Raw genomic sequence first — 27,753 nt, forward strand, 5'->3', positions numbered from 1 at the left:
CTCAGTTATTTTCATCAGCGTGAACAGTTTCTCGACAAGGAGTGGCAGTCACACCACTAACACAGGAGGTGTGAGCGAGAGCCAATGCATCACAGTAGCATCGCCAACACACAGAGAAATAGCAAAATTGGAGAAAATAGGCAAAAGGTGACACCTGCTGAAACAATGCTGCCATGCATGAAGTTCATTGCATGGACCATGGGAAGGATGGGGGACATAAAACATGTAAGCAACTTTTAATGGACGAGTTTTCAATGGCAAACATTCTCTTGCATGGTGGCATCTACGTGGAACCTCCGGACAATGCTTTCTGTTACCAGCTTTGACGCTCAGTCTTCCGCTCTGTAGCTCATGCTGTCTTTTGGTTCCAGCTTCGAGTCTGGACTTAGTTCTCCTCCCTTTCCTGCTTCTTCTCACACTCTGGCTGTGAACTGGAGTTTCAATATTTGCTTTTTTTTTGAGGAAATGCCTTTTTGACAAGAAACACATTCATGGCTACACACAGTAGTCAGGACAATCCCGCATGCAGGTTACAATTGAACTTGCGGAATGGAAAATGAGGATCGGGGTTGAAAGCCCGAGGTAGAAATGTTTGAGGGAGAAAAGAACGAAGATTATTTTTCTGAAATAACCTTCAGTCTTTTCTCACCGGAACATTTCTGACTTGTCCTCCAACCACAACCACACCCCTAGCCACACCCACATCACACCTCCCACCCACACCCCTTACTTACCTTGCTGCCAACTCGCTGTGTCCCTGCAACGCCTTTTCCCTTTCACTTCCGTGATTGGGAACCAGCGCTGTAGGGTCCTTTCCTTTTTATTTTTTTTCGGGATCGGCTGTGGGGGCACCCCTGCAACTCTCACTCGCAATATAGTGAGCTAGGGTGCAGGGGACATCCCCCCAGCCCCCATTACCGAATGCATGATTTTGTTGAACCTTTCGGCCGTTCGGAATTTTCCAACGCCCAAAATTCTGACAAATCACGCATTCGGGCTTTTGAACTCTGTAATTTTGGGCGATTCCAAACATGAACCAGGTCATGTTAGGAGTGAGGTAGACCATGACCTGGGGACAGACAGGCGAGATGCAAGAAGAATGTATAGGTGGACGTCAGTTCTCTTAGAATTATGGAAGGTGGGAGGTGTTCAAAGGGGTGGTAGAATGTGCAGGGATAGTGTGGAGGGGCTTTCCCTGTGGAAGAGACAAGAAGATAGAGCTTGAGGTCCAGCTTGAATGCATGCATGTTGGTGGTGTCCTGGATTCCATGCGTTAGTGAAGTGCAGTGGTGGCTGCGGGGAGCGGCAAGGGGAGACCCTGAGAGGATGCATAGGCTGGGCGAGGGACAGGGAAATGTACAAGGGTGCTGAACCAGAGTGCACAAGCTTGGGAGTGCCGGGTGATAGAAGCAGCAAGGTAGGAGAGGGCTTGCCCATGAAACGTCTGTATCAGTGGTCTTCAAACTGCGGGGCTGGCCAGAAGGATGCCCAGGGGACATGGGGCTCTCTAAAAAGGGGGTACAGTGGCTGCTTTTGTTTGGGGAAAAAACAAGCAGTTATGGCTTTTGTACTCAAGGGTGTGCTCAGCACAAACAGGTTTGGATACCATTGCTGTAGATGGACTGGCTGTTTGCTTGTGCATTTTATATAGCGCTACGAACCCTCAGGTATCTGCTTATTATTACCTACGGTGTGTGGTGCTCATTTACCGACCTCGGAAGGATGAAAGGCTGAGTTTGGCCCTGCCGGGATTCGAACCTGCATCATGCGAGCGCTCTACTTGCTGTGCTATCTGTGCATCAGGATCCAGCCCATGTGGAGTTTCTGGGGAGGAGCGGGAGAAGAATGGCGAAAGGTGCATAGGGGGAGAGTTGCAAAGTTGAGTATTTTGACGACGGGTGCCAAAGAGTGAAAGGAAAGACCCAAGAGGCGGCGCGAGCAGTATTCAAGTTGACTACGTTTCGAAGTGGAGATGACGGCTTCTCTGCATTGGTAGGTGGCAAGAAAACATTTTCTTTTTCAAAGGTTGGTTCTTGCAGTATTTGGGGTGATTCATTGTTGAACCTTCAGATCTCTAGCCGACAAAACACCAAGACTATGAGCCTTCAGTGAAGGTGTTTGGAGGTCAAGGGGAAAGGATTTTGGTGAGGGGAGCAAGGGCGAGGTTTTCTGAGCAGGGAGGTCAGATGACTGCGGTCGAGAGGAGTAGAGCATATGTCAGAGAAATGCCATCCACCCGGACAACCAGAGACCGTGTGTGCTTGTCTTCTCTGCACCTTCGATGTTGCTTTGCAGTGAGTCTGGGCATGCTGGTCCTGGTTATGATATGATATGATATTTATAACGCGCCTATACACAAGTGTTTCAAGGCGCGACGAGGCAGGGGTGGGGAAACAAAGGGAGGACAAAGACAATGATATTACTAGGCCTGGTGACATTGGGATCGCGCAGGGTTGTGGTGATTGTCTTAACCTGTGGCAACTATCCTTTGTGGACATCTTTCTGTAATGTCTCTTTACTTTTAGCTCTAAGTCCCTTGGCAAGGCTGTCTGACACTTGTGCCGATGCCTTGTTGGGATGAGATATGATCCTTCAGGCTGAGAGTGGGTTTGATAGCTTTGCCCTTGAGTAGGGACTCACCTTTGTTTGAAGGCTCATAGCTCTGTGGCAAGTCTTGTCCTCTCCTCTGAAAGTGAACCTGTTATTGTGCAATGCTACAGCTCAGATACACTTGACTGCCTTTGTTTCACAGTCCATTGTTCTGTGGCAAGCCTTGTCCACTCCTCTGAAATTGAGTCCATTCTTGTGTACTACTGAAGCTCAGGCGCCCTTGACCACTGTTGTTTCACGTTTCATGGCTCTGTGGCAAGTCTTGTCCTCTCCTTGGAGAGTGCGTCCATTCTTGTGTAGTACTGCAGCTCTGACATGCTTGCCCACCTTGTTTCAAGGTTCTTAGTTCTGTGCCGAGTCTTATCCTCTCCTCTGAGAGTGCGTCCATTCTTGTGTAGTACTGCAGCTCTGACGCGCTTGACCGCCTTGTTTCAAGGTTCATAGTTCTGTGGCGAGGCTTGTCCTCTCCTCTGAGACTGCGTCCATTCTTGTGAAGTACTGCAGCTCTGACGTGCTTGACCGCCTTTTTTCAAGGTTCATAGTTCTGTGGTGAGTCTTGTCCTCTCCTCGGAGAGTGCATCCATTCCTGTGTACTAATGCAGCTCAGACACGCTTCACCACCTTGTTTCAAGGTTCATAGTTCTGTGGCGAGTCTTGTCCTCTCCTTGGAGAGTGCGTCCATTCTTGTGCAGTAGTGCAGCTCTGACGCGCTTGACTGCCTTGTTTCAAGGTTCATAGTTCTGTGGCGAGTCTTGTCCTCTCCTCGGAGAGTGCGTCCATTCCTGTGTAGTACTGCAGTTCTGACGCGCTTGACCGCCTTGTTTCAAGGTTCATAGTTCTGTGGCGAGTTTTTTCCTCTCCTCGGAGAGCGTGCCCATTTTTGTGCACTAGTGAAGCTCATACGCCCTTGGCCCACTTGTTTCAAGGTTTATAGTTCTGTGGCGAGTCTTGTCCTCTCCTCAGAGAGTGCGTCCATTTTTGTGTAGTACTGCAGCTCTGAAGCGTTTGACCACCTTGTTTCAAGGTTCATAGTTCTGTGGCAAGTCATGGCCTCTCCTCGGAGAGTGCATCCATTCTTGAGTAGTACTGCAGCACTGATGCGCTTGACCGCCTTGTTTCAAGGTTCATAGTTCTATGGAGAGTCATGCCCTCTCCTCGGAAAGTGCGTCCATTCTTGTGTACTAATGCAGCTCATCACACGCTTCACCACCTTGTTTCAAGGTTCATAGTTCTGTGGCGAGTCTTGTCCTCTCCTTGGAGAGTGCGTCCATTCTTGTGCAGTAGTGCAGCTCTGACGCGCTTGACTGCCTTGTTTCAAGGTTCATAGTTCTGTGGCGAGTCTTGTCCTCTCCTCGGAGAGTGCGTCCATTCCTGTGTAGTACTGCAGTTCTGACGCGCTTGACCGCCTTGTTTCAAGGTTCATAGTTCTGTGGCGAGTTTTTTCCTCTCCTCGGAGAGCGCGCCCATTTTTGTGCACTAGTGAAGCTCATACGCCCTTGGCCCACTTGTTTCAAGGTTTATAGTTCTGTGGCGAGTCTTGTCCTCTCCTCAGAGAGTGCGTCCATTTTTGTGTAGTACTGCAGCTCTGAAGCGTTTGACCACCTTGTTTCAAGGTTCATAGTTCTGTGGCAAGTCATGGCCTCTCCTCGGAGAGTGCATCCATTCTTGAGTAGTACTGCAGCACTGATGCGCTTGACCGCCTTGTTTCAAGGTTCATAGTTCTATGGAGAGTCATGCCCTCTCCTCGGAAAGTGCGTCCATTCTTGTGTACTAATGCAGCTCATCACACGCTTCACCACCTTGTTTCAAGGTTCATAGTTCTGTGGCGAGTCTGGACCTCTCCTTGGAGAGTGCATCCATTCTTATGTGGTACTGCAGCTCCGACACGCTTGACCGCCTTGTTTCAAGGTTTATAGTTCTGTGGCGAGTCTTGACCTCTCCTCTGAAAGTGAGTCCATTCTTGTGCACTACTGAAGCTCAAACGCCCTTGATCGCCTTGTTTCAAGGTTCATAGTTCTGTGGCGAGTCAAGTCCTCTCCTCGGAGAGTTCTTGCATTCTTGTGTACTAATGCTGCTCACACACGCTTGACCGCTTTGTTTCAAGGTTCACAGTTTTGTGGTGGATCTTGTCCTCTCCTCGGAGAGTGCGTCCATTCTTGTGTAGTACTGCAGCTCTGATGCGCTTGACCACATTGTTTCAAGGTTCATAGTTCTGTGGGGAGTCTTGTCTTCTCCACAGAGAGTGCGTCCATTCTTGTGTACTAGTAAAGCTCAGAAATGCTTGACCACCTCGTTTCAAGGTTCATAGTTCTGTGGCGTGTCTTGTCTTCTCCTCAGAGAGTGCGTCCATTCTTGTGTAGTACTGCAGCTCTGAAGCGTTTGACCACCTTGTTTCAAGGTTCATAGTTCTGTGGCGAGTCATGTCCTCTCCTCGGAGAGTGCGTCCATTCTTGAGTAGTACTGCAGCACTGATATGCTTGACCGCCTTGTTTCAAGGTTCATAGTTCTGTGGCGAGTCATGCCCTCTCCTCGGAAAGTGTGTCCATTCTTGTGTACTAATGCAGCTCAGACACGCTTCACCGCCTTGTTTCAAGGTTCATAGTTCTGTGGCGAGTCTGGACCTCTCCTCTGAAAGTGAGGCCATTCTTGTGTAGTACTGAAGCTCAGATGCCCTCGACCGCTTTGTTTCACGTTTCATAGTTCTGGGCAAGTCTTGTCCTCTCCTCGGAGAGTGCGTCCATTCCTGTGTAGTACTGCAGCTCAGACACGCTTGACCGCCTTGTTTCAAGGTTCATAGTTATGTGGCGAGTCTTGTTCTCTCCTTGGAGAGTGCGCCCATTCTTATGTGGTACTGCAGCTCAGACACGCTTGAGCGCCTTGTTTCAAGGTTTATAGTTCTGTGGCGAGTCTTGACCTCTCCTCTGAAAGTGAGTCCATTCTTGTGTACTACTGAAGCTATGGCGCCGTTGACCGCTTTGTTTCACGTTTCATATTTCTGGGCAAGTATTGTCCTCTCCTCTGAAAGTGAGTCCATTCCTGTGTAGTAATGCAGCTCAGACACTCTTGACCGCTGTTGTTTCACGTTTCATAGTTCTGGGCAAGTCTTGTACTCTCCTCAGACAGTGCGTCCATTCTTGTGCACTAATAAAGCTCAAACGCCCTTGATCACCTTGTTTCAAGGTTCATAGTTCTGTGGCGAGTCAAGTCCTCTCCTCGGAGAGTGCTTGCATTCTTGTGTACTAATGCTCAGACACGCTTGACTGCTTTGTTTCAAGGTTCATAGTTCTGTGGCGGGTCTTGTCCTCTCTTCCGAGAGTGCGTCCATTCTTGTGTAGTACTGCAGCTCTGACGCGCTTGACCACATTGTTTCAAGGTTCATAGTTCTGTGACGAGTCTTGTCTTCTCCTCAGAGAGTGCGTCCATTCTTGTGTACTAATAAAGCTCAGAAATGCTTGACCGCCTTGTTTCAAGGTTCATAGTTCTGTGGCGTGTCTTGTCTTCTCCTCAGTGAGTGCCTGCATTCTTGTTTATTAATACAGCTCATAAACGCTTGACTGCCTTGTTTCAAGGCTCATTGTTCTGTGGCAAGTCTTGTCCTCTCCTCGGAGAGTGCGTCCATTCTTGTGTAGTACTGCAGCTCTGAGGTGCTTGATCGCCTTGTTTCAGGGTTCATAGTTCTGTGGCGAGTCTTGTCTTCTCCTCGGAGAGTGCCTGCATTCTTGTGTATTAATACAGCTCATAAACGCTTGACTGCCTTGTTTCAAGGCTCATTGTTCTGTGGCAAGTCTTGTCCTCTCCTCGGAGAGTGCGTCCATTCTTGTGTAGTACTGCAGCTCTGAGGTGCTTGATCGCCTTGTTTCAGGGTTCATAGTTCTGTGGCGAGTCTTGTCTTCTCCTCAGAGAGTCCGTCCATTCTTGTGTAGTATTGCAGCTCTGACGCGCTTGACCACCTTGTTTCAAGGTTCATAGTTCTGTGGCGAGTCTTGTCTTCTCCTCAGAGAGTGCGTCCATTCTTGTGTACTAATGCAGCTCAGAAACGCTTGACCGCTTTGTTTCAAGGTTCATAGTTCTGTGGTGGATCATGTCCTCTCCTCGGAGAGTGCGTCCATTCTTGTGTAGTACTGCAGCTCTGAGGTGCTTGATCGCCTTGTTTCAGGGTTCATAGTTCTGTGGCGAGTCTTGTCTTCTCCTCAGAGAGTCCGTCCATTCTTGTGTAGTATTGCAGCTCTGACGCGCTTGACCACCTTGTTTCAAGGTTCATAGTTCTGTGGCGAGTCTTGTCTTCTCCTCAGAGAGTGTGTCCATTCTTGTGTACTAATGCAGCTCAGAAACGCTTGACCGCTTTGTTTCAAGGTTCATAGTTCTGTGGCGAGTCTTGTCTTCTCCACAGAGAGTGCGTCCATTCTTGTGTACTAGTAAAGCTCGGAAATGCTTGACCGCCTCGTTTCAAGGTTCATAGTTCTGTGGCGTGTTTGTCTTCTCCTCAGAGAGTGCTTCCATTCTTGTGTAGTACTGCCGCTCTGACGCGCTTGACCACCTTGTTTCAAGGTTTATAGTTCTGTGGCGTGTCTTGTCTTCTCCTCAGAGAGTGCGTCCATTCTTGTGTAGTACTGCAGCTCTGAAGCGTTTGACCACCTTGTTTCAAGGTTCATAGTTCTGTGGCGAGTCATGTCCTCTCCTCGGAGAGTGCGTCCATTCTTGAGTAGTACGGCAGCACTGATATGCTTGACCGCCTTGTTTCAAGGTTCATAGTTCTGTGGCGAGTCATGCCCTCTCCTCGGAAAGTTTGTCCATTCTTGTGTACTAATGCAGCTCAGACACGCTTCACCGCCTTGTTTCAAGGTTCATAGTTCTGTGGCGAGTCTGGACCTCTCCTCTGAAAGTGAGGCCATTCTTGTGTAGTACTGAAGCTCAGACGCCCTCGACCGCTTTGTTTCACGTTTCATAGTTCTGGGCAAGTCTTGTTCTCTCCTCGGAGAGTGCGTCCATTCCTGTGTAGTACTGCAGCTCAGACACGCTTGACCGCCTTGTTTCAAGGTTCATAGTTATGTGGCGAGTCTTGTTCTCTCCTTGGAGAGTGCGTCCATTCTTATGTGGTACTGCAGCTCAGACACGCTTGAGCGCCTTGTTTCAAGGTTTATAGTTCTGTGGCGAGTCTTGACCTCTCCTCTGAAAGTGAGTCCATTCTTGTGTACTACTGAAGCTCAGGCGCCCTTGACCGCTTTGTTTCACGTTTCATATTTCTAGGCAAGTATTGTCCTCTCCTCTGAAAGTGAGTCCATTCCTGTGTAGTAATGCAGCTCAGACACCCTTGACCGCTGTTGTTTCACGTTTCATAGTTCTGGGCAAGTCTTGTCCTCTCCTCAGACAGTGCGTCCATTCTTGTGCACTACTGAAGCTCAAACGCCCTTGATCGCCTTGTTTCAAGGTTCATAGTTCTGTGGCGAGTCAAGTCCTCTCCTCGGAGAGTGGTTGCATTCTTGTGTACTAATGCTGCTCAGACACGCTTGACTGCTTTGTTTCAAGGTTCATAGTTCTGTGGCGGGTCTTGTCCTCTCTTCCGAGAGTGCGTCCATTCTTGTGTAGTACTGCAGCTCTGACGCGCTTGACCACATTGTTTCAAGGTTCATAGTTCTGTGACGAGTCTTTTCTTCTCCTCAGAGAGTGCGTCCATTCTTGTGTACTAATAAAGCTCAGAAATGCTTGACCGCCTTGTTTCAAGGTTCATAGTTCTGTGGCGTGTCTTATCTTCTCCTCAGTGAGTGCATCCATTCTTGTGTAGTACTGCAGCTCTGACGCGCTTGACCACCTTGTTTCAAGGTTCATAGTTCTGTGGCGAGTTTTGTCTTCTCCTCGGAGAGTGCCTGCATTCTTGTGTATTAATACAGCTCATAAACGCTTGACTGCCTTGTTTCAAGGCTCATTGTTCTGTGGCAAGTCTTGTCCTCTTCTCGGAGAGTGCGTCCATTCTTGTGTAGTACTGCAGCTCTGAGGTGCTTGGTCGCCTTGTTTCAGGGTTCATAGTCCTGTGGCAAGTCTTTTCTTCTCCTCAGAGAGTCCGTCCATTCTTGTGTAGTATTGCAGCTCTGACGCGCTTGACCACCTTGTTTCAAGGTTCATAGTTCTGTGGCGAGTCTTGTCTTCTCCTCAGAGAGTGCGTCCATGCTTGTGTACTAATGCAGCTCAGAAACGCTTGACCGCTTTGTTTCAAGGTTCATAGTTCTGTGGTGGATCATGTCCTCTCCTCGGAGAGTGCGTCCATTCTTGTGTAGTACTGCAGCTCTGACGCGCTTGACCACCTTGTTTCAAGGTTCATAGTTCTGTGGCGAGTCATGTCCTCTCCTCGGAGAGTGCGTCCATTCTTGAGTAGTACTGCAGCACTGATATGCTTGACCGCTTTGTTTCAAGGTTCATAGTTCTGTGGCGAGTCTTGTCTTCTCCACAGAGAGTGCGTCCATTCTTGTGTACTAGTAAAGCTCAGAAATGCTTGACCGCCTCGTTTCAAGGTTCATAGTTCTGTGGCGTGTCTTGTCTTCTCCTCAGAGAGTGCGTCCATTCTTGTGTAGTACTGCAGCTCTGACGCGCTTGACCACCTTGTTTCAAGGTTTATAGTTCTGTGGCGTATCTTGTCTTCTCCTCATAGAGTGCGTCCATTCTTGTGTAGTACTGCAGCTCTGAAGCGTTTGACCACCTTGTTTCAAGGTTCATAGTTCTGTGGCGAGTCATGTCCTCTCCTCGGAGAGTGCGTCGTTTCTTGAGTAGTACTGCAGCACTGATGTGCTTGACCGCCTTGTTTCAAGGTTCATAGTTCTGTGGCGAGTCATGCCCTCTCCTCGGAAAGTGTGTCCATTCTTGTGTACTAATGCAGCTCAGACACGCTTCACCGCCTTGTTTCAAGGTTCATAGTTCTGTGGCGAGTCTGGACCTCTCCTCTGAAAGTGAGTCCATTCTTGTGTACTACTGAAGCTCAGACGCCCTCAACCGCTTTGTTTCACATTTCATAGTTCTGGGCAAGTCTTGTCCTGTCCTCGGAGAGTGCGTCCATTCTTATGTGGTACTGAAGCTTAGACACGCTTGAGCGCCTTGTTTCAAGGTTTATAGTTATGTGGCGAGTCTTGACCTCTCCTCTGAAAGTGAGTCCATTCTTGTGTACTACTGAAGCTCAGGCGCCCTTGACGGCTTTGTTTCACGTTTCATATTTCTGGGCAAGTATTGTCCTCTCTTCTGGAAGTGAGTCCATTCCTGTGTAGTAATGCAGCTCAGACACCCTTGACCGCTGTTGTTTCATATTTCATAGTTCTGGGCAAGTCTTGTCCTCTCCTCAGACAGTGCGTCAGTTCTTGTGCACTACTGAAGCTCAAACGCCCTTGATCGCCTTGTTTCAAGGTTCATAGTTCTGTGGAGAGTCAAGTCCTCTCCTCAGAGAGTGCTTGCATTCTTGTGTACCAATGCTACTCAGACACACTTGACTGCTTTGTTTCAAGGTTCATAGTTCTGTGGCGGGTCTTGTCCTATCCTCCGAGAGTGCGTCCATTCTTGTATAGTACTGCAGCTCTGAAGCCCTTGACTACTGTTGTTTCACGTTTCATAGTTCTGTGGCAAGTCTTGTCCTCTCCTCGGAGAGTGTGTCCATTCTTGTATAGTACTGCAGCTGTGACGCGCTTGACCACCTTGTTTCAAGGTCCATAGTTCTGTGGCAAGTCTTGGCCTCTCCTCTGAAAGTGAGTCCATTCTTCTACATTACTGCAGCTCAGACACACCTGACCACCTTTCTGTCTATGTCCTTCTGGCTTTCTTTTCTCGCAGGATTATTGTTAGAGGAGTCGTCGTCCCACGCGCTACTCTTTTTTATTTCTTTATTTATTTTGTACAGAATCCGCATGCAGGCAAAACTCCCCCATAGTGCTGGGCAGGGAAAGATGAGGAGGAAAGACTAAAAGGATGAGCTGGCCAGGAAGACTGAGAGATGAAGTTATGGGGAGGGAGTGGAAAAGAGAGTACCGCATTCAATACAGGATTGTGAGTTGCAGTTTGGCGGTCCGGTGGCCATGGCAGAAGAGTGGGAGGGACAAGTGGGTTGTGGTAGGGTGCTCCCCATTCAATGTAAGACTGCAGTCCGCAGTTTTGGGAGTCTGGGTCCCAGGGCAGATGTTCCAGACAGTCAGGGGGAGAAGGTATCCATGAAGCCTTTCCTTAAATCACAGGGCTTCTTGATGATGCTGTTTGGAGATAGGGTAGCTGCACCATCCTCAAAGAGTTGGCTTAGTTGGAGACAGTGCCTGGCTGATCCAGTGGTGTGCGCTGTTCATGGGGCTTGTGTGGGCTGTCTTGAGAGAGCCAAGCATTGAGGGGTTTGGGATCCCCTTGGCAGAAGCTCTGGAGTAGTCAAAGGATCCTGTGGCGATGTGTGTACCGTGGAATGCTTGAAAGTCCTTTCTCGGTGGTGAGACCGAGGCATTGAGGTCTGACCATATATAATGTCTGGGAGAGACAGGCTTTGAGTTCTTTCCTGAAGCAGAGGAGGTTTTCCTGGAGCCTTAGGGTCAGTGGAATGGCATGGCACACCATCAGACCAGTCATCCTAAATATAATGCCACTCATGCGTTTCCGGTTGTATTTAGGCGCCTTCACTCTGTCGTGCTTATGTGGAATGGACAATGACCTCATTCTGATCAGTTGCAGACATGCATTTGCTGTGTACTGGCCTTTTATGGTGCGAGGTGAACAACTTCAATCTTTAGCCGAGGAGAACCTGTCTCCAGGCAGATTTATGAGCCAAAGGACATTTAAGTGAGAAGCTGCTATTAACATAGTGGCAACGGAAAGTCAATTTATTTATTTATTTATTTATTTGCATTTTTTAAGCGCCCATCTGCCCTGGGGCATCGTGGCGCTGTTACAGAGAGCTCACTTGTCATAGCACAGTATTGATATTGACATAAGTACAATAATGAAGAAACAGTAAACAGGCTTAGTTAAAGACCTTGCTCATGTTCCAAGGTTACATGGGAACAGTGGAGCAGGAAAGAGAGCTTATTTGAATAAGGTGGTCTTCAATGCCTTTCTGAAGGCCAGGAACGATGTTGCCGATCTCAATTTAGGTGGCAGTGAGTTCCAAGATTTTGGTGCTAGGACTTCAAAACTTGACCCACCGGCTTTGGTTCTGTTGAAGGTAGGAATTGAGAGTGTGTGTATGTACATGTCTCGTTTTGGTCTGAATGTCTACACTGGATGTTTTCGTTCAGCTAGATAGATTGGAGCAGATTGGGATAGGCATCTGTGGGTGATGGTGAGGGTCTTAAACAAGATGCGCTCTTTGACTGGGAGCCAGTGGGCTTTTTGTCTTGCTTGGGAGATGTGCTCCCTCCTGGGATATTGAGTGCTGCTCTCAGTGCGTTATTTTGTGTAACTTATAGTCTGTTAATGTTTTTTGCAGAAGTGCCCAATAGGAGGAAGTTGCAATAGTCCAGTTTAGCACCTATAGTGGCTCTGGCAATGTTGAGGCAGTTTCCAGTGGATAGGTGAGGTTTTACCGTTTTTTTTTGTTGTGAGTGCTGCTTCTGAGGAGATATAGCTTTCGTGTCTATCCATGGACAGGGTTGCGTCTAGGTACACTCCCAAAGTTTTTACAGAGGAAGACGCTGTAATTATTAAATTATCTATTTTGAAGTTGCAGTATTTGCTGTCTAGTTTCCTAAGGATTTCTTTTGGACCAACGAGTAGGATCTCGGTTTTGTCCCCATTTAGAAAGAGGCCATTAGCTGCCATCCAGGCCTTGATGATGGCATAGGTGTCTTGTAGGGTGTTTAGGTCTTGTTGGTAGTCACCAGATAGTGGGATAAGAATTTGTGTATCATCAGCATAATTGGTGAAGGTTATGCCGAATTCTTCTAAGTCGTTAAAGAGTGGTAGGGTAAATAGATTATAGAGCGTAGGGAGGTGCAGGAGCCTTGTGGTACTCCACAGCTGATTGGGGATGGGGCAGCTGATGCTTGATCTGAGAACACCCTTATGGCTCTGCCCACCAGGAAGGATGTGATCCAAGTGGTGATCTCAGCGGAGAAGTGAGCCGTGTCTGCGAGGTGTGTCTTGAGGACTTTGTGGTCAACCAGGTCAAACGCTCCTGACAGGTCGAGAAGTAGGAGGATAGCTAATTTGCCCTTGTCCATATTTCTTAGGAGTTGTTTGTTTAAATCAAGCAAGGCTGGTTCGATGCCATGCCGTGGACGAAGACCAGATTGTCTCTTTCCTAGGATGTTGTATAGTTCTAGAGGTCTAGGTAGGCTTGTATCTGGAGATATGCAGCCTTGTCCAGGATGTTCAGCAGAAAATACACAATCGTAATGGGCCTGTAGTTATTTGGAGAGTCAGTGTCTAACGAGGGCTTTTTTAGGAGTGGCCGAACCCATGCTTCCTTGAGGGACGAGGGTACTGCGCCAGAGGCAAATGAAGCATTACTAAAAGTTGTAATGAAGGGTGCTAGTGCTTCTGAACAGTCTTTGATTATGTTTGCTGGGCAAATGTCACCTTTACATAGTGAGGGTTTTATGTTGTTTCTTAAGGTAAATGGCGGATGTGGTTTGCTGTCGGGAGGGATAGTGGGCTTAGAGTTAGGTGCCGCGTTTGTTGTGCGGGTGACCTGAGGTAGGTTGGCGTAGTTAGTTGTGATTTCTTTTTTTTAAGTAACTCGATTTTGTCCAGCATAGCCTTCTGGATGTTATAACACCATTTCTCGTCCTTAACAGTTTGATGTTTGGACATGGGAGGTATGACAAGCTCATTGAAGATGGCGAATATTTCTTTTGAGTGGGATTTGGCATTGTCTATTCTGGTATTGTAAGCTGCCGCTTTGGCTGTGGCAATAGCAATTTTATATTGTTTAGTGATAGCCAGGTAGGAGTCACGAGCGGAGGTGGATGGGCAGATTGCCATTTGTTGAGGGGGTGTCTTTGAGTACTTCTAGGTCAAGTAGCACTTGGTTATACCAGGAATTGATGTGAAAGAGTCTTTTAGCTTTTTTCTCTCTTACGGGGCGATTGTGTCGATCACCTCTTTGATGGCGGCATTGTACAAATCGACCAATTCCGTGGGGTTGTTTGAAAGTGGTGAAGCTATGGCTGAGATTTCTAGAAAAGAGAGTATTCTTTCTTTAGTGAGCAGTTTTTTTGATCTAGCAAGGGCAGCTGGCATGGGAAGGTTTTGTGGGGATACGGCACTTGTAGGGATATAGAAATGGATGAGATGGTGGTCTGTCCAAGGCCGTGGTGTATTAGAGCTGATGTCTACACCGCAATTGTAGTCAGCTAGCCAATCTAGTATGCGTCCTTTGCTATGGGTGGCGGAGTCGACTTTTTGAATGAATTCTATGTCTAGGAGGTCTAGCAAAGGCTTTACTGTGTTTGTCTTTTGCATCCTTGTAGCCGAGATTGAACTCTCCTAAGAGTATGGCTCTAGTGTTAGGTTTGAGGTCATTGCCTATGAGGTGTAGGAGGTTGGCTTGGAAGTCCAGAAGAGGTCCTGGAGGACAGTAGATGAGGTGCATTGTCATGGTGTCGTTGGGCGAGAAGGAGATCTTCACAGATAGGGCGTCAAAGTTATCTGATGTGGCAGATTTAATTTGTCTAGCCTTAAGTGTTTTTTTGACTATAAGGGCAACTGCTCCACCTTTGTGTGTGGGTCTGTCCTGGCAGAGGATGATGTACCACGGGGGTAGGGACTGGCATATGGCGTGGTGTATGGTGATGAGTTCCAGGATCTTCTTGCTGTGTGCGTTTATGTGCGCTGGTGTGTTGTAGGTTTTAGCAGTGTATTTGTGATTGGTGATAGGCTCGAGCTCCAAGTCTTAAGTTTCTTAGGTATGTGGGTGGCGTGAGCGAGGGGATTTGAACTATAGATGTGGGATTGCATCGGGTGTTATTTGGAGATTTAGGTACAGTGGATTTGGAGTGTGAATTTAAACTCTCATTTATCCTGAGGGCCGGCAAGAACAGAGTTGGTGGAATCAGGTCTGAGCAGGGAAGCATGAGATGTTGGTGTTTGGCCATATTTGGTGTAGGAGTTGTGCAGGTAATATAGTAGGTTATTACCATTGGGCAATCGGAGCACAACCGTGGTGAGGCTAGGTGGAGTGAGATGGTGAGCACAATTGAGTAGTGATGTGTTGCCTGGTGTAAACTTTATGAAGCTGTATAGATATGGGCACCGTATTTGATAGGAGGTGGCAGGAGGTGAGTTTAGCTCAAGTTCAGATTACACAGTAACAGAGTAATGGCTAAGTAATGGTGAAGTGTCTTTCATGGTCCTGGGTTCTCATCATGTTCATGGAGCTAGTAAATGTCCAGTCCTCCCAGTTGGCTCAGGAGGGTAGCTCAGGGGCAACATGCACACCTTGGAAGCAAGATGACACGGAGCAACACAGGTTTGATCCCGGGTCCGCGCATAGAAACCCCATGTTGCTCACCCGTTTAGCAATTTCTCACTGTTTTTACAAAATGTATAACAGTTAGGAACATGCAATTTACCCCCCACATTCCTAATTTTACCCTCCACCAGTTTGCCAACTCTCAAATTTGGAACATGTTCAGAGCAGCCAGGAACATCTTTTAGCTGGTCATAACAATTCCCTAAGTCGCAGGTAGATGAATTTTATTTCAACAAAATCGCCTGGAAATTATCTAAACAATGACATGAAAATGAAAGCAGTTCGACTAATGGTTGCTGAGAAAAAGGCATAAGTGGTAACAGTCCATTTAAATTAATATGAAATCGTCATGTTATGCAAATTGTAGCTCTCTGGTCTCCATGCCATTTGCCACTCTGGGCTAGGCTTCAGATCATAAATACATGGGATGCGCCAGCCAGCATAGAGATCCCCTTCTGCAGACATTTGGCATTCTGTCCTCTTATCTTAAGGGGACCACCATTTCAATCTAGAAAGCTTCTATTTTCCTGTATTTTCTTTTCAGAGTTCAGCCTTGATTCCAGCCCCGCTTCCACCTACATTCCGGTAATGCACTGGCTAGTTCATCTGCCCTGCACAGAAATGAGTTTTCAGAGACTCCCAGTCTGGGGGAAGTTTGTTTTCAACACTCTTAGTGACCCCACTTTATTGCAGTTGTAAACAGCTGGGATGCAGGCCAGGCTTTAAGTGGGGGAGTCCTTTGTGACATTTGCCCCATAACAAGCAAAATGGTCTGCCTCTGGCCTTCAGGAACTTTTCATGGAAGCAAAGTGGGATTTTCTTTTCAAATGTTTGCCAGTATTTTGCATGTGAAGCTTAATGTGCATTACTTTTTGTCAACAGACACCATGTCTTTTCCCTGATCACTTTATGTTAGGAGGGTTACATCTTTTCCATGTCTTGCATTAAACTGACAACGCCCATACAAAGCCATTTTGGTGTCAGTGTTCAAAAATCCTGCTTTCCACGTGAAAGGGGCATTTGCATTTCTTCTGCCACTGTGAATTAAAATGCTGATTTTCCTTTTGTAATGACAGGTAGACCTTTCTCACATGGCCTTCCTTGTGTTTCTTGCAGAAACCCCACAGTCTGCCTTAATAGACCCATTTTCAGTGTGAAGGTTTTGTTTTAAAGGCTGGCTGGTCATTTTTTCAGTGGGCCTTTCAGTTCAATTGGTTTGGGGCCTTTGATTGCATCCCACAATTCTTAGCATGTAAGTCTAGGAAAAACACAGAGAGGGAAGTGTTTTCCTTCTTTCTGGCCCTCCTCTCAAGTGATTGGGAGCCCCATATGCCCTTGGATAATCACCATGCCCACAGCGCCATTTCTGCAGATTGGGGGTATATATGCCACACCGTTTGCTTGACCTTAATGACTTTTCTCTGTTTCTTCTCGCAGAACACCTCTAAGCAATATGTCTACTTGAGTGATGTCTTCCTAAGCATCAACCAATCGTTGCCTCAGTCCAAAGGTGAGTGTGTCAGGGACTATGGGTTACATTGTGCCTTCCAGCAGAATTCCAGGTGTGAGTGCCTGTCCCATCTAAGTAAAGTCAGTCTCCAGTTGTTGCATCACACCAAGGCCAGTACTGCACTACATGTATGTGTAAGTCATCTCTAAACAAGGGCTGGTTCTGAGGTTCATATAATAACTTGTTGCCGTCTAGGTGGGGCATGCCTATTGACAATAGTACATTCTGGGGTTCTTGTCATAACCTCTAAACAAGACTTGATTCTGGTAGTCCTGCATGCCAGGCATGAGGGCCATCATTGGGTTTTTTTTTGCCAGGCCCCTGCCCAACCAGTACTTGCACAGGCGATGTGATTGCCCAACCACTCTGTTTAGTCCCTGTGCCTTCCATCCATGCCTCAGCCATTGACGGATCACTCACAACACTGGCAGTGCCACATTTCCTGATCAGTTTACACTCTCTCCTAGAGGCCACCCGTGACCTATGTGCCTTGTACCTGCAATACCATCCCACTGGTTAGTCTGAAGCCCCCACATGTACTGGGGCATCTCTCTGTGAGCTTGACTAATCCACAGAGGGGTGGCAGGCTGCTGTGCCATCTCGTTGTCTTGTGGCGATCCTGCCAGCTCTACCTGGGAATGCACCACTAGTGCAAGAGTTGCAATACATGTCTCTATGTCACTATTTGTCGGCCACTGTCGGTCTGCCACAATCCTTTGTGAAGGCTTCTCCTTAATCCCCCGCCTCCCCAGCTTTACAAACCAAAGCTCATCAGCCACTTTGTTTTTGAGCAGCTATATCTGGAAAGTATAATCCTGGCCGGTTTGTGCATCATCAACCAATTCTGTAGCAGGACACACGACGGCCCTATTAATGCAGATGTCGATTTATGTGTGGGAAGACTTTGCGTCTTAGTAATTTTCAAGGCATGGTCAGTGGAATAGAACATTAATCAGTTGAAGGCAGCTCTCACTTTGGGCCGGGACATGTCCTGGTGGGAGAATCGGGATGACTTGAGTGAAAGACTGACATCTAGTGGTCTAAGAAAGACTTCAACTTCGGTCACATATGGTCTGCCCTTCCCCATGGTCAAGTCTGTTTCAATCACTGTCTTCAGTGGCTCTAGTGGCAACTAGGGGCCACTCACAGAATGGCACTGGGGCTAGTTAAAACCAGTGGTCAGTCATAGTATAGCACTGGTTGAATTCTCTAGAAGGAGACTGCAATCTGTCTTTCAACCACAAGGGGTCACTGTAGTTTACTGGAAGGAGCATAGTGACACTGGCGCAGAGGTAACTGTCGCTCATATACTGGCTATTCAGTGTTGGGATAGGCTGTCCTGCCAAGCGGGCACCTGCGTTCTGCGTCATAGGCCCCGAGGATTGCTATGTATAGTGACTCTGCTTTGGGAGGGCAAAGGGGGGTAGGGAATGTTTCTGGCCGTTCCTTTCTTTACTTCTGCACTGTTTTGTCCCCTCTACAGAAACATCTTTTGGTGCTCACAATTCCAGCCTGCATGAGCTCGAGACTGTGACCGGCAGATCTTACCAGTGCAAGAACCTCACCATCCAGGTGTCGCGCGATGTCTTGCTCAACATGGTCCAGCCGCAAATCCAAGCCTTCCAGCTGCAGGATGGACAGTTTGGCCGATGTACGTTATGCGTGCTGTGTGGTGGGGCCTGCAGAGAATAGATGTTTTATTGGAGCTCATTGGAGCCCCTTGCACAAGTGCCGGAACTTAGTGGTTGGGTCTGCCACCATTGGCTCTCTAGATGTTTTGGACTACATCTCCCATTATTCTCTGCCAGCATAGTCAATGTTGAGGGACCACGGGAGTTGTAGTCCAAAAACGCTGGAGAACCACAGATTGCAGACATCTGCCTTAGTGCTATTGAGTTTTGGCCAAGTTGTTCCCAAACGAGGCAAATCAAGGAGTCATAGCACCTAAGAGTAGATAATTAAAAACGCTCTGGTTGAGTCACTTATTCTACTCACAATCTCTTTGCACAATCGGATGTAGGCTAAGTTACCACAGCCCAGGATTCCTCGGTCGCTTCCACAGTAAGAAGTAGGTATCACCTGGGTCGATTGTAACATATACTCTTCCATTTGTTTTCTAAGCTTTCTTTAGTTGGCTTTTCACCACAAGCTGGGATTTAAGACATTGCAGGTCCTAAGGACCTGCTCTTCAATTATCCTGCCTCCATGTTTTAGGTGCTTGAATTACAGGAGATTTAAATGGATTGCCTCATTCCTCTACAACAGGAAACAGATCACTCTCCTCTCCCCCTTTCTCTCAACCGCCCCGCACCGTGAACACTGAAGTACCATAAGGCGCCTGCCTCTCTGCTCTCCTTTTCAACCTCTATCTGACCACTCTACCTGGGATCATCCACGTGCACAACCTCATCTGCTACAACTACGCTGACAATACCCAAATTATCTTGAGAATTCCCAAAACAAGCTCCAACCCACGACCCGACCTTGAAGCTTGCCTCAGAGACATTCACCGATGGATGAAAAGAAACCACCTCCTTCTGAACCCAGATAAAATCGAGATCATGCTGTGTGGGAACACTGCCCTTCTGCAACCACTCCCATGTCCCTCTCCTGTGGCACCCCACTCCTACTTCCGAAATAGTCAAGAACCTTGGCTGCACTGTGGACTCTGACTTAACTCTCTCCCATTAGATCAATAATGTATCAAAATCCTGTCACTACCACCTAGTTCCTAAGACGCATTTTCCCTTACCTCACCTACCCCAACAGACTTGCCACTATTATGTGCACTGTTGTGTCTAGATTGAACTATGCCAACTCTTTATATCTGGGTACACCGGCATACCAACTTAGCAAACTCCAAAGAGCCCAAAACGCTGCCACCGGACACATTCTTGCACTGGGACACAGGGATCACATCTCCCCCTCTCTCTGCACCCTTCTCTGGCTCCCTGTTGGACAAAGGGCTACTTTCAGAATCCTATGCATTACCCACCGAGCCGTGCACATGACTGGCCCAGCATACCTACTAGAGAACATTACACCCTACCACCCATCATGGTCCCTAAGGTCAAGCACTGCTCTCTTACTAGTGATTCCAGCCTCCAATTCAACCAGTAATGGAGGGTCCGCCTACTCAACCTTGGCTCCAACTCTGTGGAACTCTCTCCTCCCTCTCATTCGACACACCAAAGACAACATGGCCGTCTGTAAAGCTCTAAAACCTGGCTTTTTCAGTAAACAATGTTTAGACCCGTCTAAGGCTGCCGAAACTCACCAAAATTATAGAATCATGAGTTCAATGATATTACATTGGAAAGTAATTACTGCCGGCCAACAAGTGTTCCTAGGGATACTGAGAGAAAGGACCACAGAAAACGACCAATAAGACATTAAGGCGGATTTAGGAACTGTCAGGCTACAGTTGGCAGCTTTAGTGTCGAGCAGGCTCTAGGATATGCATCTGCCGACTCTACGCTTCCCGATACTACTAGACAGACCCAGCAGCCTCTTGTGCCATCAAGTTGATCACACCCATTCACTCCCTACCTTCCCCAACTACACACCTAAGATACGAACCCTCCCAAAGCACCAAACCAACCAGGCTCTACAATGCCTCAGTCCAGCCCGTCCTTAGCACCACTGCCTCGGTAGGGCTATAGTACTGCGAGATACATCCTGACCTATATCACCAGTACCTGCCAAGACCTACCCTGTAACCCACCATAAATGACAACCAGGGCTCCAGACACATAGTGGCGAGCCTAATGAACAATGACCCTCTGACTGTGCAAATCCTAACTTACTCCGGTCCAACCTGCAAATCTATCTTAGAGTACCCTTACAGCGAAACATGAGGACGATCACTGCCAGCTCATCCAGACCTAGAAAGTACCCAGGAACATTGGGCTCCTAAGAGTAAATCATCCACTCCACACACTCACCTCTCCCACCGCTATGCTCACTCTCTACTCTACACCAACAAACAATAGAGCGCAGCTATACCCCTCAATGAATTTCAGCCTAGCTGCACACATACTAACAATTTCTCTATGAACACCTCAACAACCTGTTAGAACGCAGCTATACCCCATGAACAAATCGGCCTAGCTTCACACATAAACATCCTACAGAAGCCTAATGCCGCCAGAATGCAGTCTCAGAGACCAACCACCTGAATGCACACATTTGACTGATCTCTCACTACCACCGCACCTAGTGTTAGGATGCTGCCACTATCAAGCAAATCACACTGGCTGCTCATATACTGAGTGCACCCAAGCACTGTATTCTACCCTACTCTCTTGACTGACCTGGACTACGGTATCCAAGGGTTTTCAACCCAAAAGCACTTTGAGATCATACCAATGATGTATAGGACGCTATATAAATGCCAAAGAACATAACATAACATATTTTTGAGACTGATCACATTTTGAACCACACGGTATGGCACAAATATACTATGTATCATAAGTAGTGCTGATGACTTTAACTGACTTTGTTTCGGTTTCTTCCTTTAAGAGTGCAGCCAGCACAGTGGGTGCCATCTCATGGTCGTTTGTGAACATTTATTAGTACCAACCCAGTGCAAGGATTGTTTGGTTGGCTAGCACCTTTACATTTCAGCACAATAGTGTAATTGTTATATGTTAGTATATGTGGTGCTCACTCTACCTACATTTCTTGTCGCTTTATTATAATACTAGTTTACAGGCCCGTGTACACGGTCAAAGCACAGGTTTTCATTGACACAGTAGGAGGACTATATATCCTGAACTTACAGCTCCCTCTAGCAGTGACAGCAGACAAATCTATGCACATTGGACCACTGTAACAGGCGAAGCTATGCGACTTGGACCTCTGAATATCCTAAGGCAACAGGTACCTCTAGCGGAGCATTATGCGCGTCCGTGCAGCCTCTACTGTGCATGGCGGCATCGGGCAAATATACATCTGGCCTTTTATTATAAGCAGATGCCTTCTTCGTTGTGCATAGAACTTTGAATGAGAGCCTGGATTCTATCAGCATTCAATGATGGTCTTTTGAAAATGGTTTTCTGCGGGTGCATTTCCTCGAGTTGAGAAGAAGACTGACAGTCTGATTTTTCAGTCATTGTGGCGTATCTGTGGTTTTTTTCAGGGAGTCCAGTGTAAATTTCTTTACATTAATTTAGTCCTGACATGAGCAAGGCTTTGGACAGTTCCTGTGATGGTTGTCTTATAACAAACAAATGATCTTTGAGACCATAGTCAGCTGGAAGTTAATGCCCTTGACCACTGAATCAATCTGGGGGTTGAGCAACAGCTCTTTATCAAAAGTTATTCCCAGTTTCTTTTCTCTTTGTGGAAGACCGGGGGTAGATCCATGGTGTCGGTCACGTTAAGGGAAGTTGCTTGATCTCAGAATGAGGATCTCAGATTAAGAGCTATTGAGAGCGAGGAAGCTGGCTTGCACCCAGCAGTTGATGCAGTTGAGGCAGTTGATGCAGTTGAGGCAGTTTTAAAGATTTGATTGGTAACCAAAGTCGTTTCCCAGTCCAGTGTGGATCTGGGCGTTATTTGGAAACATTTGGAAATTAATTTCATGTTGTTCATAGCCGACGTAATTTGGCGCCTGTAAATATTAACAGATGCTATAATGAATGCCTCCTGAGGCACTCCACACGTACCACGTGTTCAGGATTTTTCTGAGCCCTTGCTTACCTTCAACTGTTATAGAGGTAAGACTGAACTCAGTCCAGGGCCAATCAGATATTCTCAGCTATCAGTCTGCTTAGAGAGATTTTTTGGTTCCCCATTGCATAGACTGCAGAAGTGTCCAGGAGTGTCAGATGAGGGGCTTCCAGGAATTCATTTATTTTATTTGCTGTCCCCAAAGCAGTGGCCAGAGAAGTGGTAACAAATAATGGACCTCTTTATAGGTTTGCCGGTATCCTGGCGGAATATCCTCCAGGATACTGGCAAACGAACCCTACCGTTTCCGCCGCATGATATCCCGGTTTATCGGGATATTACAGCTGGCGGAAAAGGCAGTGAATCTCGATAGGACTCAATGGGGGTATTTTCTGGTATTTTTGTCACCAGCAATACCGGTTCCGAAGGTACCGGCTGTTTTATGGCGGTGGGGGCCTGAGTTACCTCCAGCCCTTGGCTGGAGGTAAGTCTTGTTACCCTCACCGGCATAGTTGTACTCTGCCAGTCCGGTAAAATGCCGGTATATGTTAATACTGCCACTTTATTACCAGACCGGCAGGGTTATAATGAGGCCCTGATTGTGGAATTAAGAGAAAGAACATACAGCTACATTTTAACAGTGAGGGATAGATAGCAGATGAGTGGAAAGGAGAAAGGGACCACCTTTTACCCACGCTGGTGGGTTACTACAAGGTAAGGGTAAAGTTCAGTGGCACCCCACCTGGTGGAATGGATGCCAGGCCTATATCTGCTGAATGGGTTGGTGCTTATAAATCTTATGGTGTGTCTGGGTTGATGTACAAGAGGGGTGGGGGCAGTGGTGGGTGTTTCACCCCACAAATATAGGTAGCGTTGGTGAACAGGGCTGGTACCAGCTTGCTATATCTGCAGTTTCACCCCTTCATCTTGCGTGGTTGGGTGCTCATGAAAGCTATGTTTTTAGGTTTGTCTAAATAGGAGGTGCCAGAGGGGTGGTTGGACAGGGTTGGTTGGTGCACCCCAGCACTCTTGGAGACATCTTGCTTGAGAGCTCATGATGTTTGTCTGTTGTAGGTTTTTGTCCACTGAGGTACAAGAGCAGTGGTGGGGAAGGACTAAGGGGTACACCCAACCATCCTTGGGAGCATTGACGAAGAGGCCGTTGACGGCTTTGCTATCTACGCACTATCATCTCATCATCTTACTTGTTTGGGGGTTCATAACGCTTGTATGTTTTAGGTTTGTCAACAATGATGTACCTGAGGCTTGGGGACATAGTTGTGTGGTGCATCCTACTACTCAGGAACTCATGAATGTTTGAGGTTTATAAAGAGCAAACCAACATGGCAAGCAACAGATCCCTTTACTTAGTGGGTGTAGTGTCATGAGTAAAAGTAGGGTGCAGGGGTAGCAGAGGACCTGCAATGGATGGGGGGAGTACCAGAGAGCAGAGGGATCTCCAGAGGGGGAGAAGTAGGGTTTAGTGGAGCAGTCAGTGATGGGTGGGATGATCTGTAGGGTCTTCAGGTACTTCCGGCAGTGTACGGTGGAGGTGGACCTTAGTTGGTTACTTCTTCCAGGGGCAAAGTTCATAGCAGGAAATAAGCCAGTCTTAGTAGCATCAGTGACCCGGCCTGTGTCCTCTTTGCAAGGTTTCTGGTCTCATTGTCTCATCATGACACTTGTGTGATAAATGGTTTGCCTACATCAATGTACCTCAGCCGTGGAGGGGCAAGGGTTTTGGGATGCACCACTCTACTCTTGGCAGTATTGGTGAACAGAACTTGATGTGTGTGCAGTTTCAACGGCTCGCCTTGCCGATGATCACTTAGTCTCCTTTGAGATCCCAGAGCGATGGCTTGACACGATGTGTCGGTGATTGTCTGCGGTATTGGCCGTGAACCGCACTGACTGACGGGTAACTCTGACTTCCTGTTCTCTTCCTCTGCAGCTGAGCACTGCCCCGCCGACCAGCCCAGCATGGTAGTGCCCATCATCGTGGGGGTGATCCTGGCGGTGCTCATCGTCATCGTCGTGGTGGCCTACCTCATTGGACGGAGGCGCTCCCATGGCGGGTATCAGTCCATCTGAGTGCTGCCGCTTCTGAAAGCATCTACCGGAAGACGCCATGATGCCCCTCACGAAACCAGGACCATCCAATAACACCTGCAGGGGGGGGCACGGGGACATTGACCAACTATGACTTTTTTCTGCTCCCTCCAACTTGGAATATTCCTGCCGGGCCATCGGAGGACTGTCACACAGCACGTGTCTGTTTTCTCTATTTAATTTCGTTGTGATCTTGATCGGCCTAAACCAGTGACTAGCCGAGAATCCTGTCTTTTTGTATTTTCTCTAACACAATCACAGTATGTATACATAACGCTTATAACGCTTCAAATGTTTTCATACCGAATCACCCCATGAGTACAAATATTGCTTCTGGGTCCCCACTAAAGGTTGGCCCTTAAGGGTCCCAAAGGATATGCAGGTGGGGACTGGGGGTGGAGGGCAGGCTATTTAAATTATAAGTAGATTACCTACTGCTTATATTTTATATTAAAAGCAGTCGCCATAATCCTTTTTTATATTAAACACTGCCATTTTAATCCATTTTCAGAGTCTGCCCCAGCATCTCCCGAACATCTTTTGCCCCCCCCAGGGAGGATAGCCCCCCAGTTTGAAGACCACTGGCATAAGACATGTCAGGCCTGGATCATCGGCCAGTGTAATATAGCGCTTCGTTCTGCTGCTTTGCGAGGCTCATGTGAGAAGGATTAGCAGATGAATTCAGGCCATGGAAGACCTTGGTGTCTCCAGAATGTGTTTATGTAGTACATGTGAATCAAATTTAGACAGACCCTCGCCAAACATGCCTATGGCCCCTCTGACGTTTTTTTGGCTAGCACAAAAATTGCTAACAAATGTTTTTGCAAATTTAGAAAGCAGAGTGATTTTTCACTCATTCAGTTCCTTATGCATGTTAATGTTAAAGGATATTTGTACCGCGCATTTGCACCGCGCCCCGGAGTGGTCCCCTGGCGCTCTGGTGGCTCTGAAAAAAGGGAAGGGAGGGATTGGGTTAGCGGGAATAAGCTGGAGTAGTGATGTGCTGTTGGCAACCTCAGCCTGGTGGGTCTGTTGGCTGGGCTTGGGGTGTTTCCGGTTGGTAGTCGTTGTGTGCTGTTGTGCGAGTTTATGTGTGGTTTGTTTTGTTGTTGCAGTGTAGTGAAGCTTGTGCGGATTGTTGTGTTGTAGGCTTGTGGTTGTGTTTGGTTAGAGTTTGAGAGGTGTGTGCCGAGGGGTGAAATAGGCGCTAAAACTTTTGTGTTCTCTCCAGCTGCCATCATTCACAACTCCATCCGGTCTAGGCCCATGCCAATGTCCACAACTTAGTTCAAGTGTGGCAAGTGCTAACATTCACACAACTCTATACAAGTATGATACCTAGTGGCAGTTATGGGGCGGGTGAGGTTGTTGGCTGGGGTTGGTTAGGGATGCTGATTTCCATCCTCATGGGTGTCGCTTGGGTCCTATTCGACCTGACATCGTCTCGCTTGTTGTGGTAGGGGTTTCCTTTAGTCGGTTCTAGATGTTTTAAGTGCCATCCTAAATTGTTGTCACCTGATCTTTGAGTTTCCCAAGTTTCCTCTGTGCATACATGTTGAAATACTGTTCAGAGATGTTTCTTTTTTTTAAATGGCCATGACGTTGTAAAAAGACAAGTCCTGCTTGAAACCCATTAATTTACCCCAAGGCTCTATGTTGTGTTAAATAGAGGGGTCTTATAGAGCACAATGTATTCCATTGCTGTGGTCTGTTGGCGCTTCTGGGTCTATTACAGAGAAACAGTGCGGTAGCCAGGGGTCTACAGCAACCTTTGGGTCTCCAGATTTTTTGGACTACAATTCCCTCATGGGAGTTGTAGTCCAAAACACCTGCAGAATAAAAGGTTTCAGATCATTGATATAGGCTTTTGGGAGCAGAGGGACCAGGGCAAGATTGCTTTGCTGCACCCGTAGGTGTGTGTGTGTTGACCTGAAAGGCTGTACTATGTGTGGTGTGTACATTTCTAGGCTGTACTCTGTGTACCCCAGGTTCGTATTGCAGACCGTGTGTGTGGTTCTCTGTGCGGTCTGTAATGGAGTAATGTTACGGAGAGGGTGGGGAGTCGGCTTGTCTTATGTGTGGTGGGGTTGTTTGATGTTTCAAAAAATTATGAAAGAAAAGATAAGTAATTTGACAGACGCGTCATGAAATGTGCAGAAAAGCACAATGAATGCCACTTATCCAGTGGACTTGAAAATGTGTGTGAACGTTTTATAGGAAACATAACTCTCTGCCTCCCTTGGCAAGCACAAGTGGTCAATACCAACGCTCTGCAACCCTTTGCTCCTCCTCACCATTGGACTCCAACTGCCATCAGTCATAGCCAGCATTGTCAACAGCGAGGGATCATGGGAGTAGTAGTCCAAAACATTTATAAAACTCGCAGACCCCCGTGCGAAACTAGGTGACTTTAGGTAAGTAGAGCCTCGCTGACAATTCGTTAAACATTTTGAGTTTTTGCGACCTTAATGCTAGTCAACTGTCGCTTTGTTATTGAATATATAAATGTATACATATGTCGTTTTTATTTCAATCAAGGCGTTCCTCCACTTCGGTCATAATTAACGAGTAACACCAGAAGATAACAGTTTCACGTTCAAAGCACTCAGACTCCAATAGACACAGGTAATAAACACAACCAAACAGGTGAGCACACTATAATATATAAGGTAGCTCGTAAAGTAGTGCAGTAGCTGCCTATTACATCTATTTGTAAACACCTGTTTTAACGTATAAGCAACTTCGGCCGAAATCGACCAAATACATATAGGTTTACGAGTACATGTAAATGTGTATGTGGGGGGGGAGTGCAGATGGGGGTTGTGGGTGGGGGCTTGGAGTATGGGCTAAATGGAGGGAATCCGGAGGAACCCCCATTTAAAAAACAAAACAAGAATTGGAGGAAATTATATCGAACAAAAGTGCACAAACAAAGTGCACAAAGGTGTCTACCAATAGCTGTTAAGCCAGCGGCAGCGCGCGTCCTTAAATGTTGACGGAGTTGTCAAATCACTGAATAAAAGTTAACGAATTTTTGATATTGCAGCATACTTCTTTTGCAGAGCTGGCTGAGTATTTTATAACTTGCAACCATCTATTTCCAAAGGTTTGTTAGATATAATACCTACACCGGGTACGGCCTCACCAATATGTGCAGTTAAGTCCTTCCCTTTTCCAGGACTTTGCCCACTCTCGGTGTCAACGCCTTATCATCGCCCGAGTGCTCCCCGGCCTGCCCACCTGATCTTGCAAACAAACTGTGCTTCGAGGTGACGCTAGCAAGTGGGGGTGTTGCACTGGTCGTCACTCACTATCGTCCGCTTCATTATATGTACTCTATGTCCACTTGCACATGCACACCAGATGTAGCCCCATGTATCATGAGGCATGGCTTTACCCGATTGTGCACACAATGACATCTCATTAT

The 27,753-nt window shown here is 47.3% G+C and overlaps 1 protein-coding gene across 1 annotated transcript in view; it reads left to right on the forward strand.

Moving 5' to 3' along the window:
* Window positions 1-27,364, forward strand: part of CD68 (CD68 molecule) — a 149,305-nt gene extending 121,941 nt beyond the window's left edge. The window contains exons 4-6 of the mRNA XM_069644405.1: window positions 16,469-16,541; window positions 18,025-18,192; window positions 24,169-27,364. Of these exons, the coding sequence (XP_069500506.1) occupies window positions 16,469-16,541; window positions 18,025-18,192; window positions 24,169-24,308 (381 nt within the window). The 3' untranslated portion in view covers window positions 24,309-27,364. The remainder of the gene's footprint in view (window positions 1-16,468; window positions 16,542-18,024; window positions 18,193-24,168) is intronic.
* The last annotated feature ends 389 nt before the right edge of the window (window positions 27,365-27,753 follow it).

This window comes from Ambystoma mexicanum, chromosome 1p (assembly GCF_040938575.1).
Source record: "Ambystoma mexicanum isolate Mex_15411 chromosome 1p, UKY_AmexF1_1, whole genome shotgun sequence".
Classification (NCBI taxonomy): Eukaryota; Metazoa; Chordata; class Amphibia; order Caudata; family Ambystomatidae; genus Ambystoma; species Ambystoma mexicanum.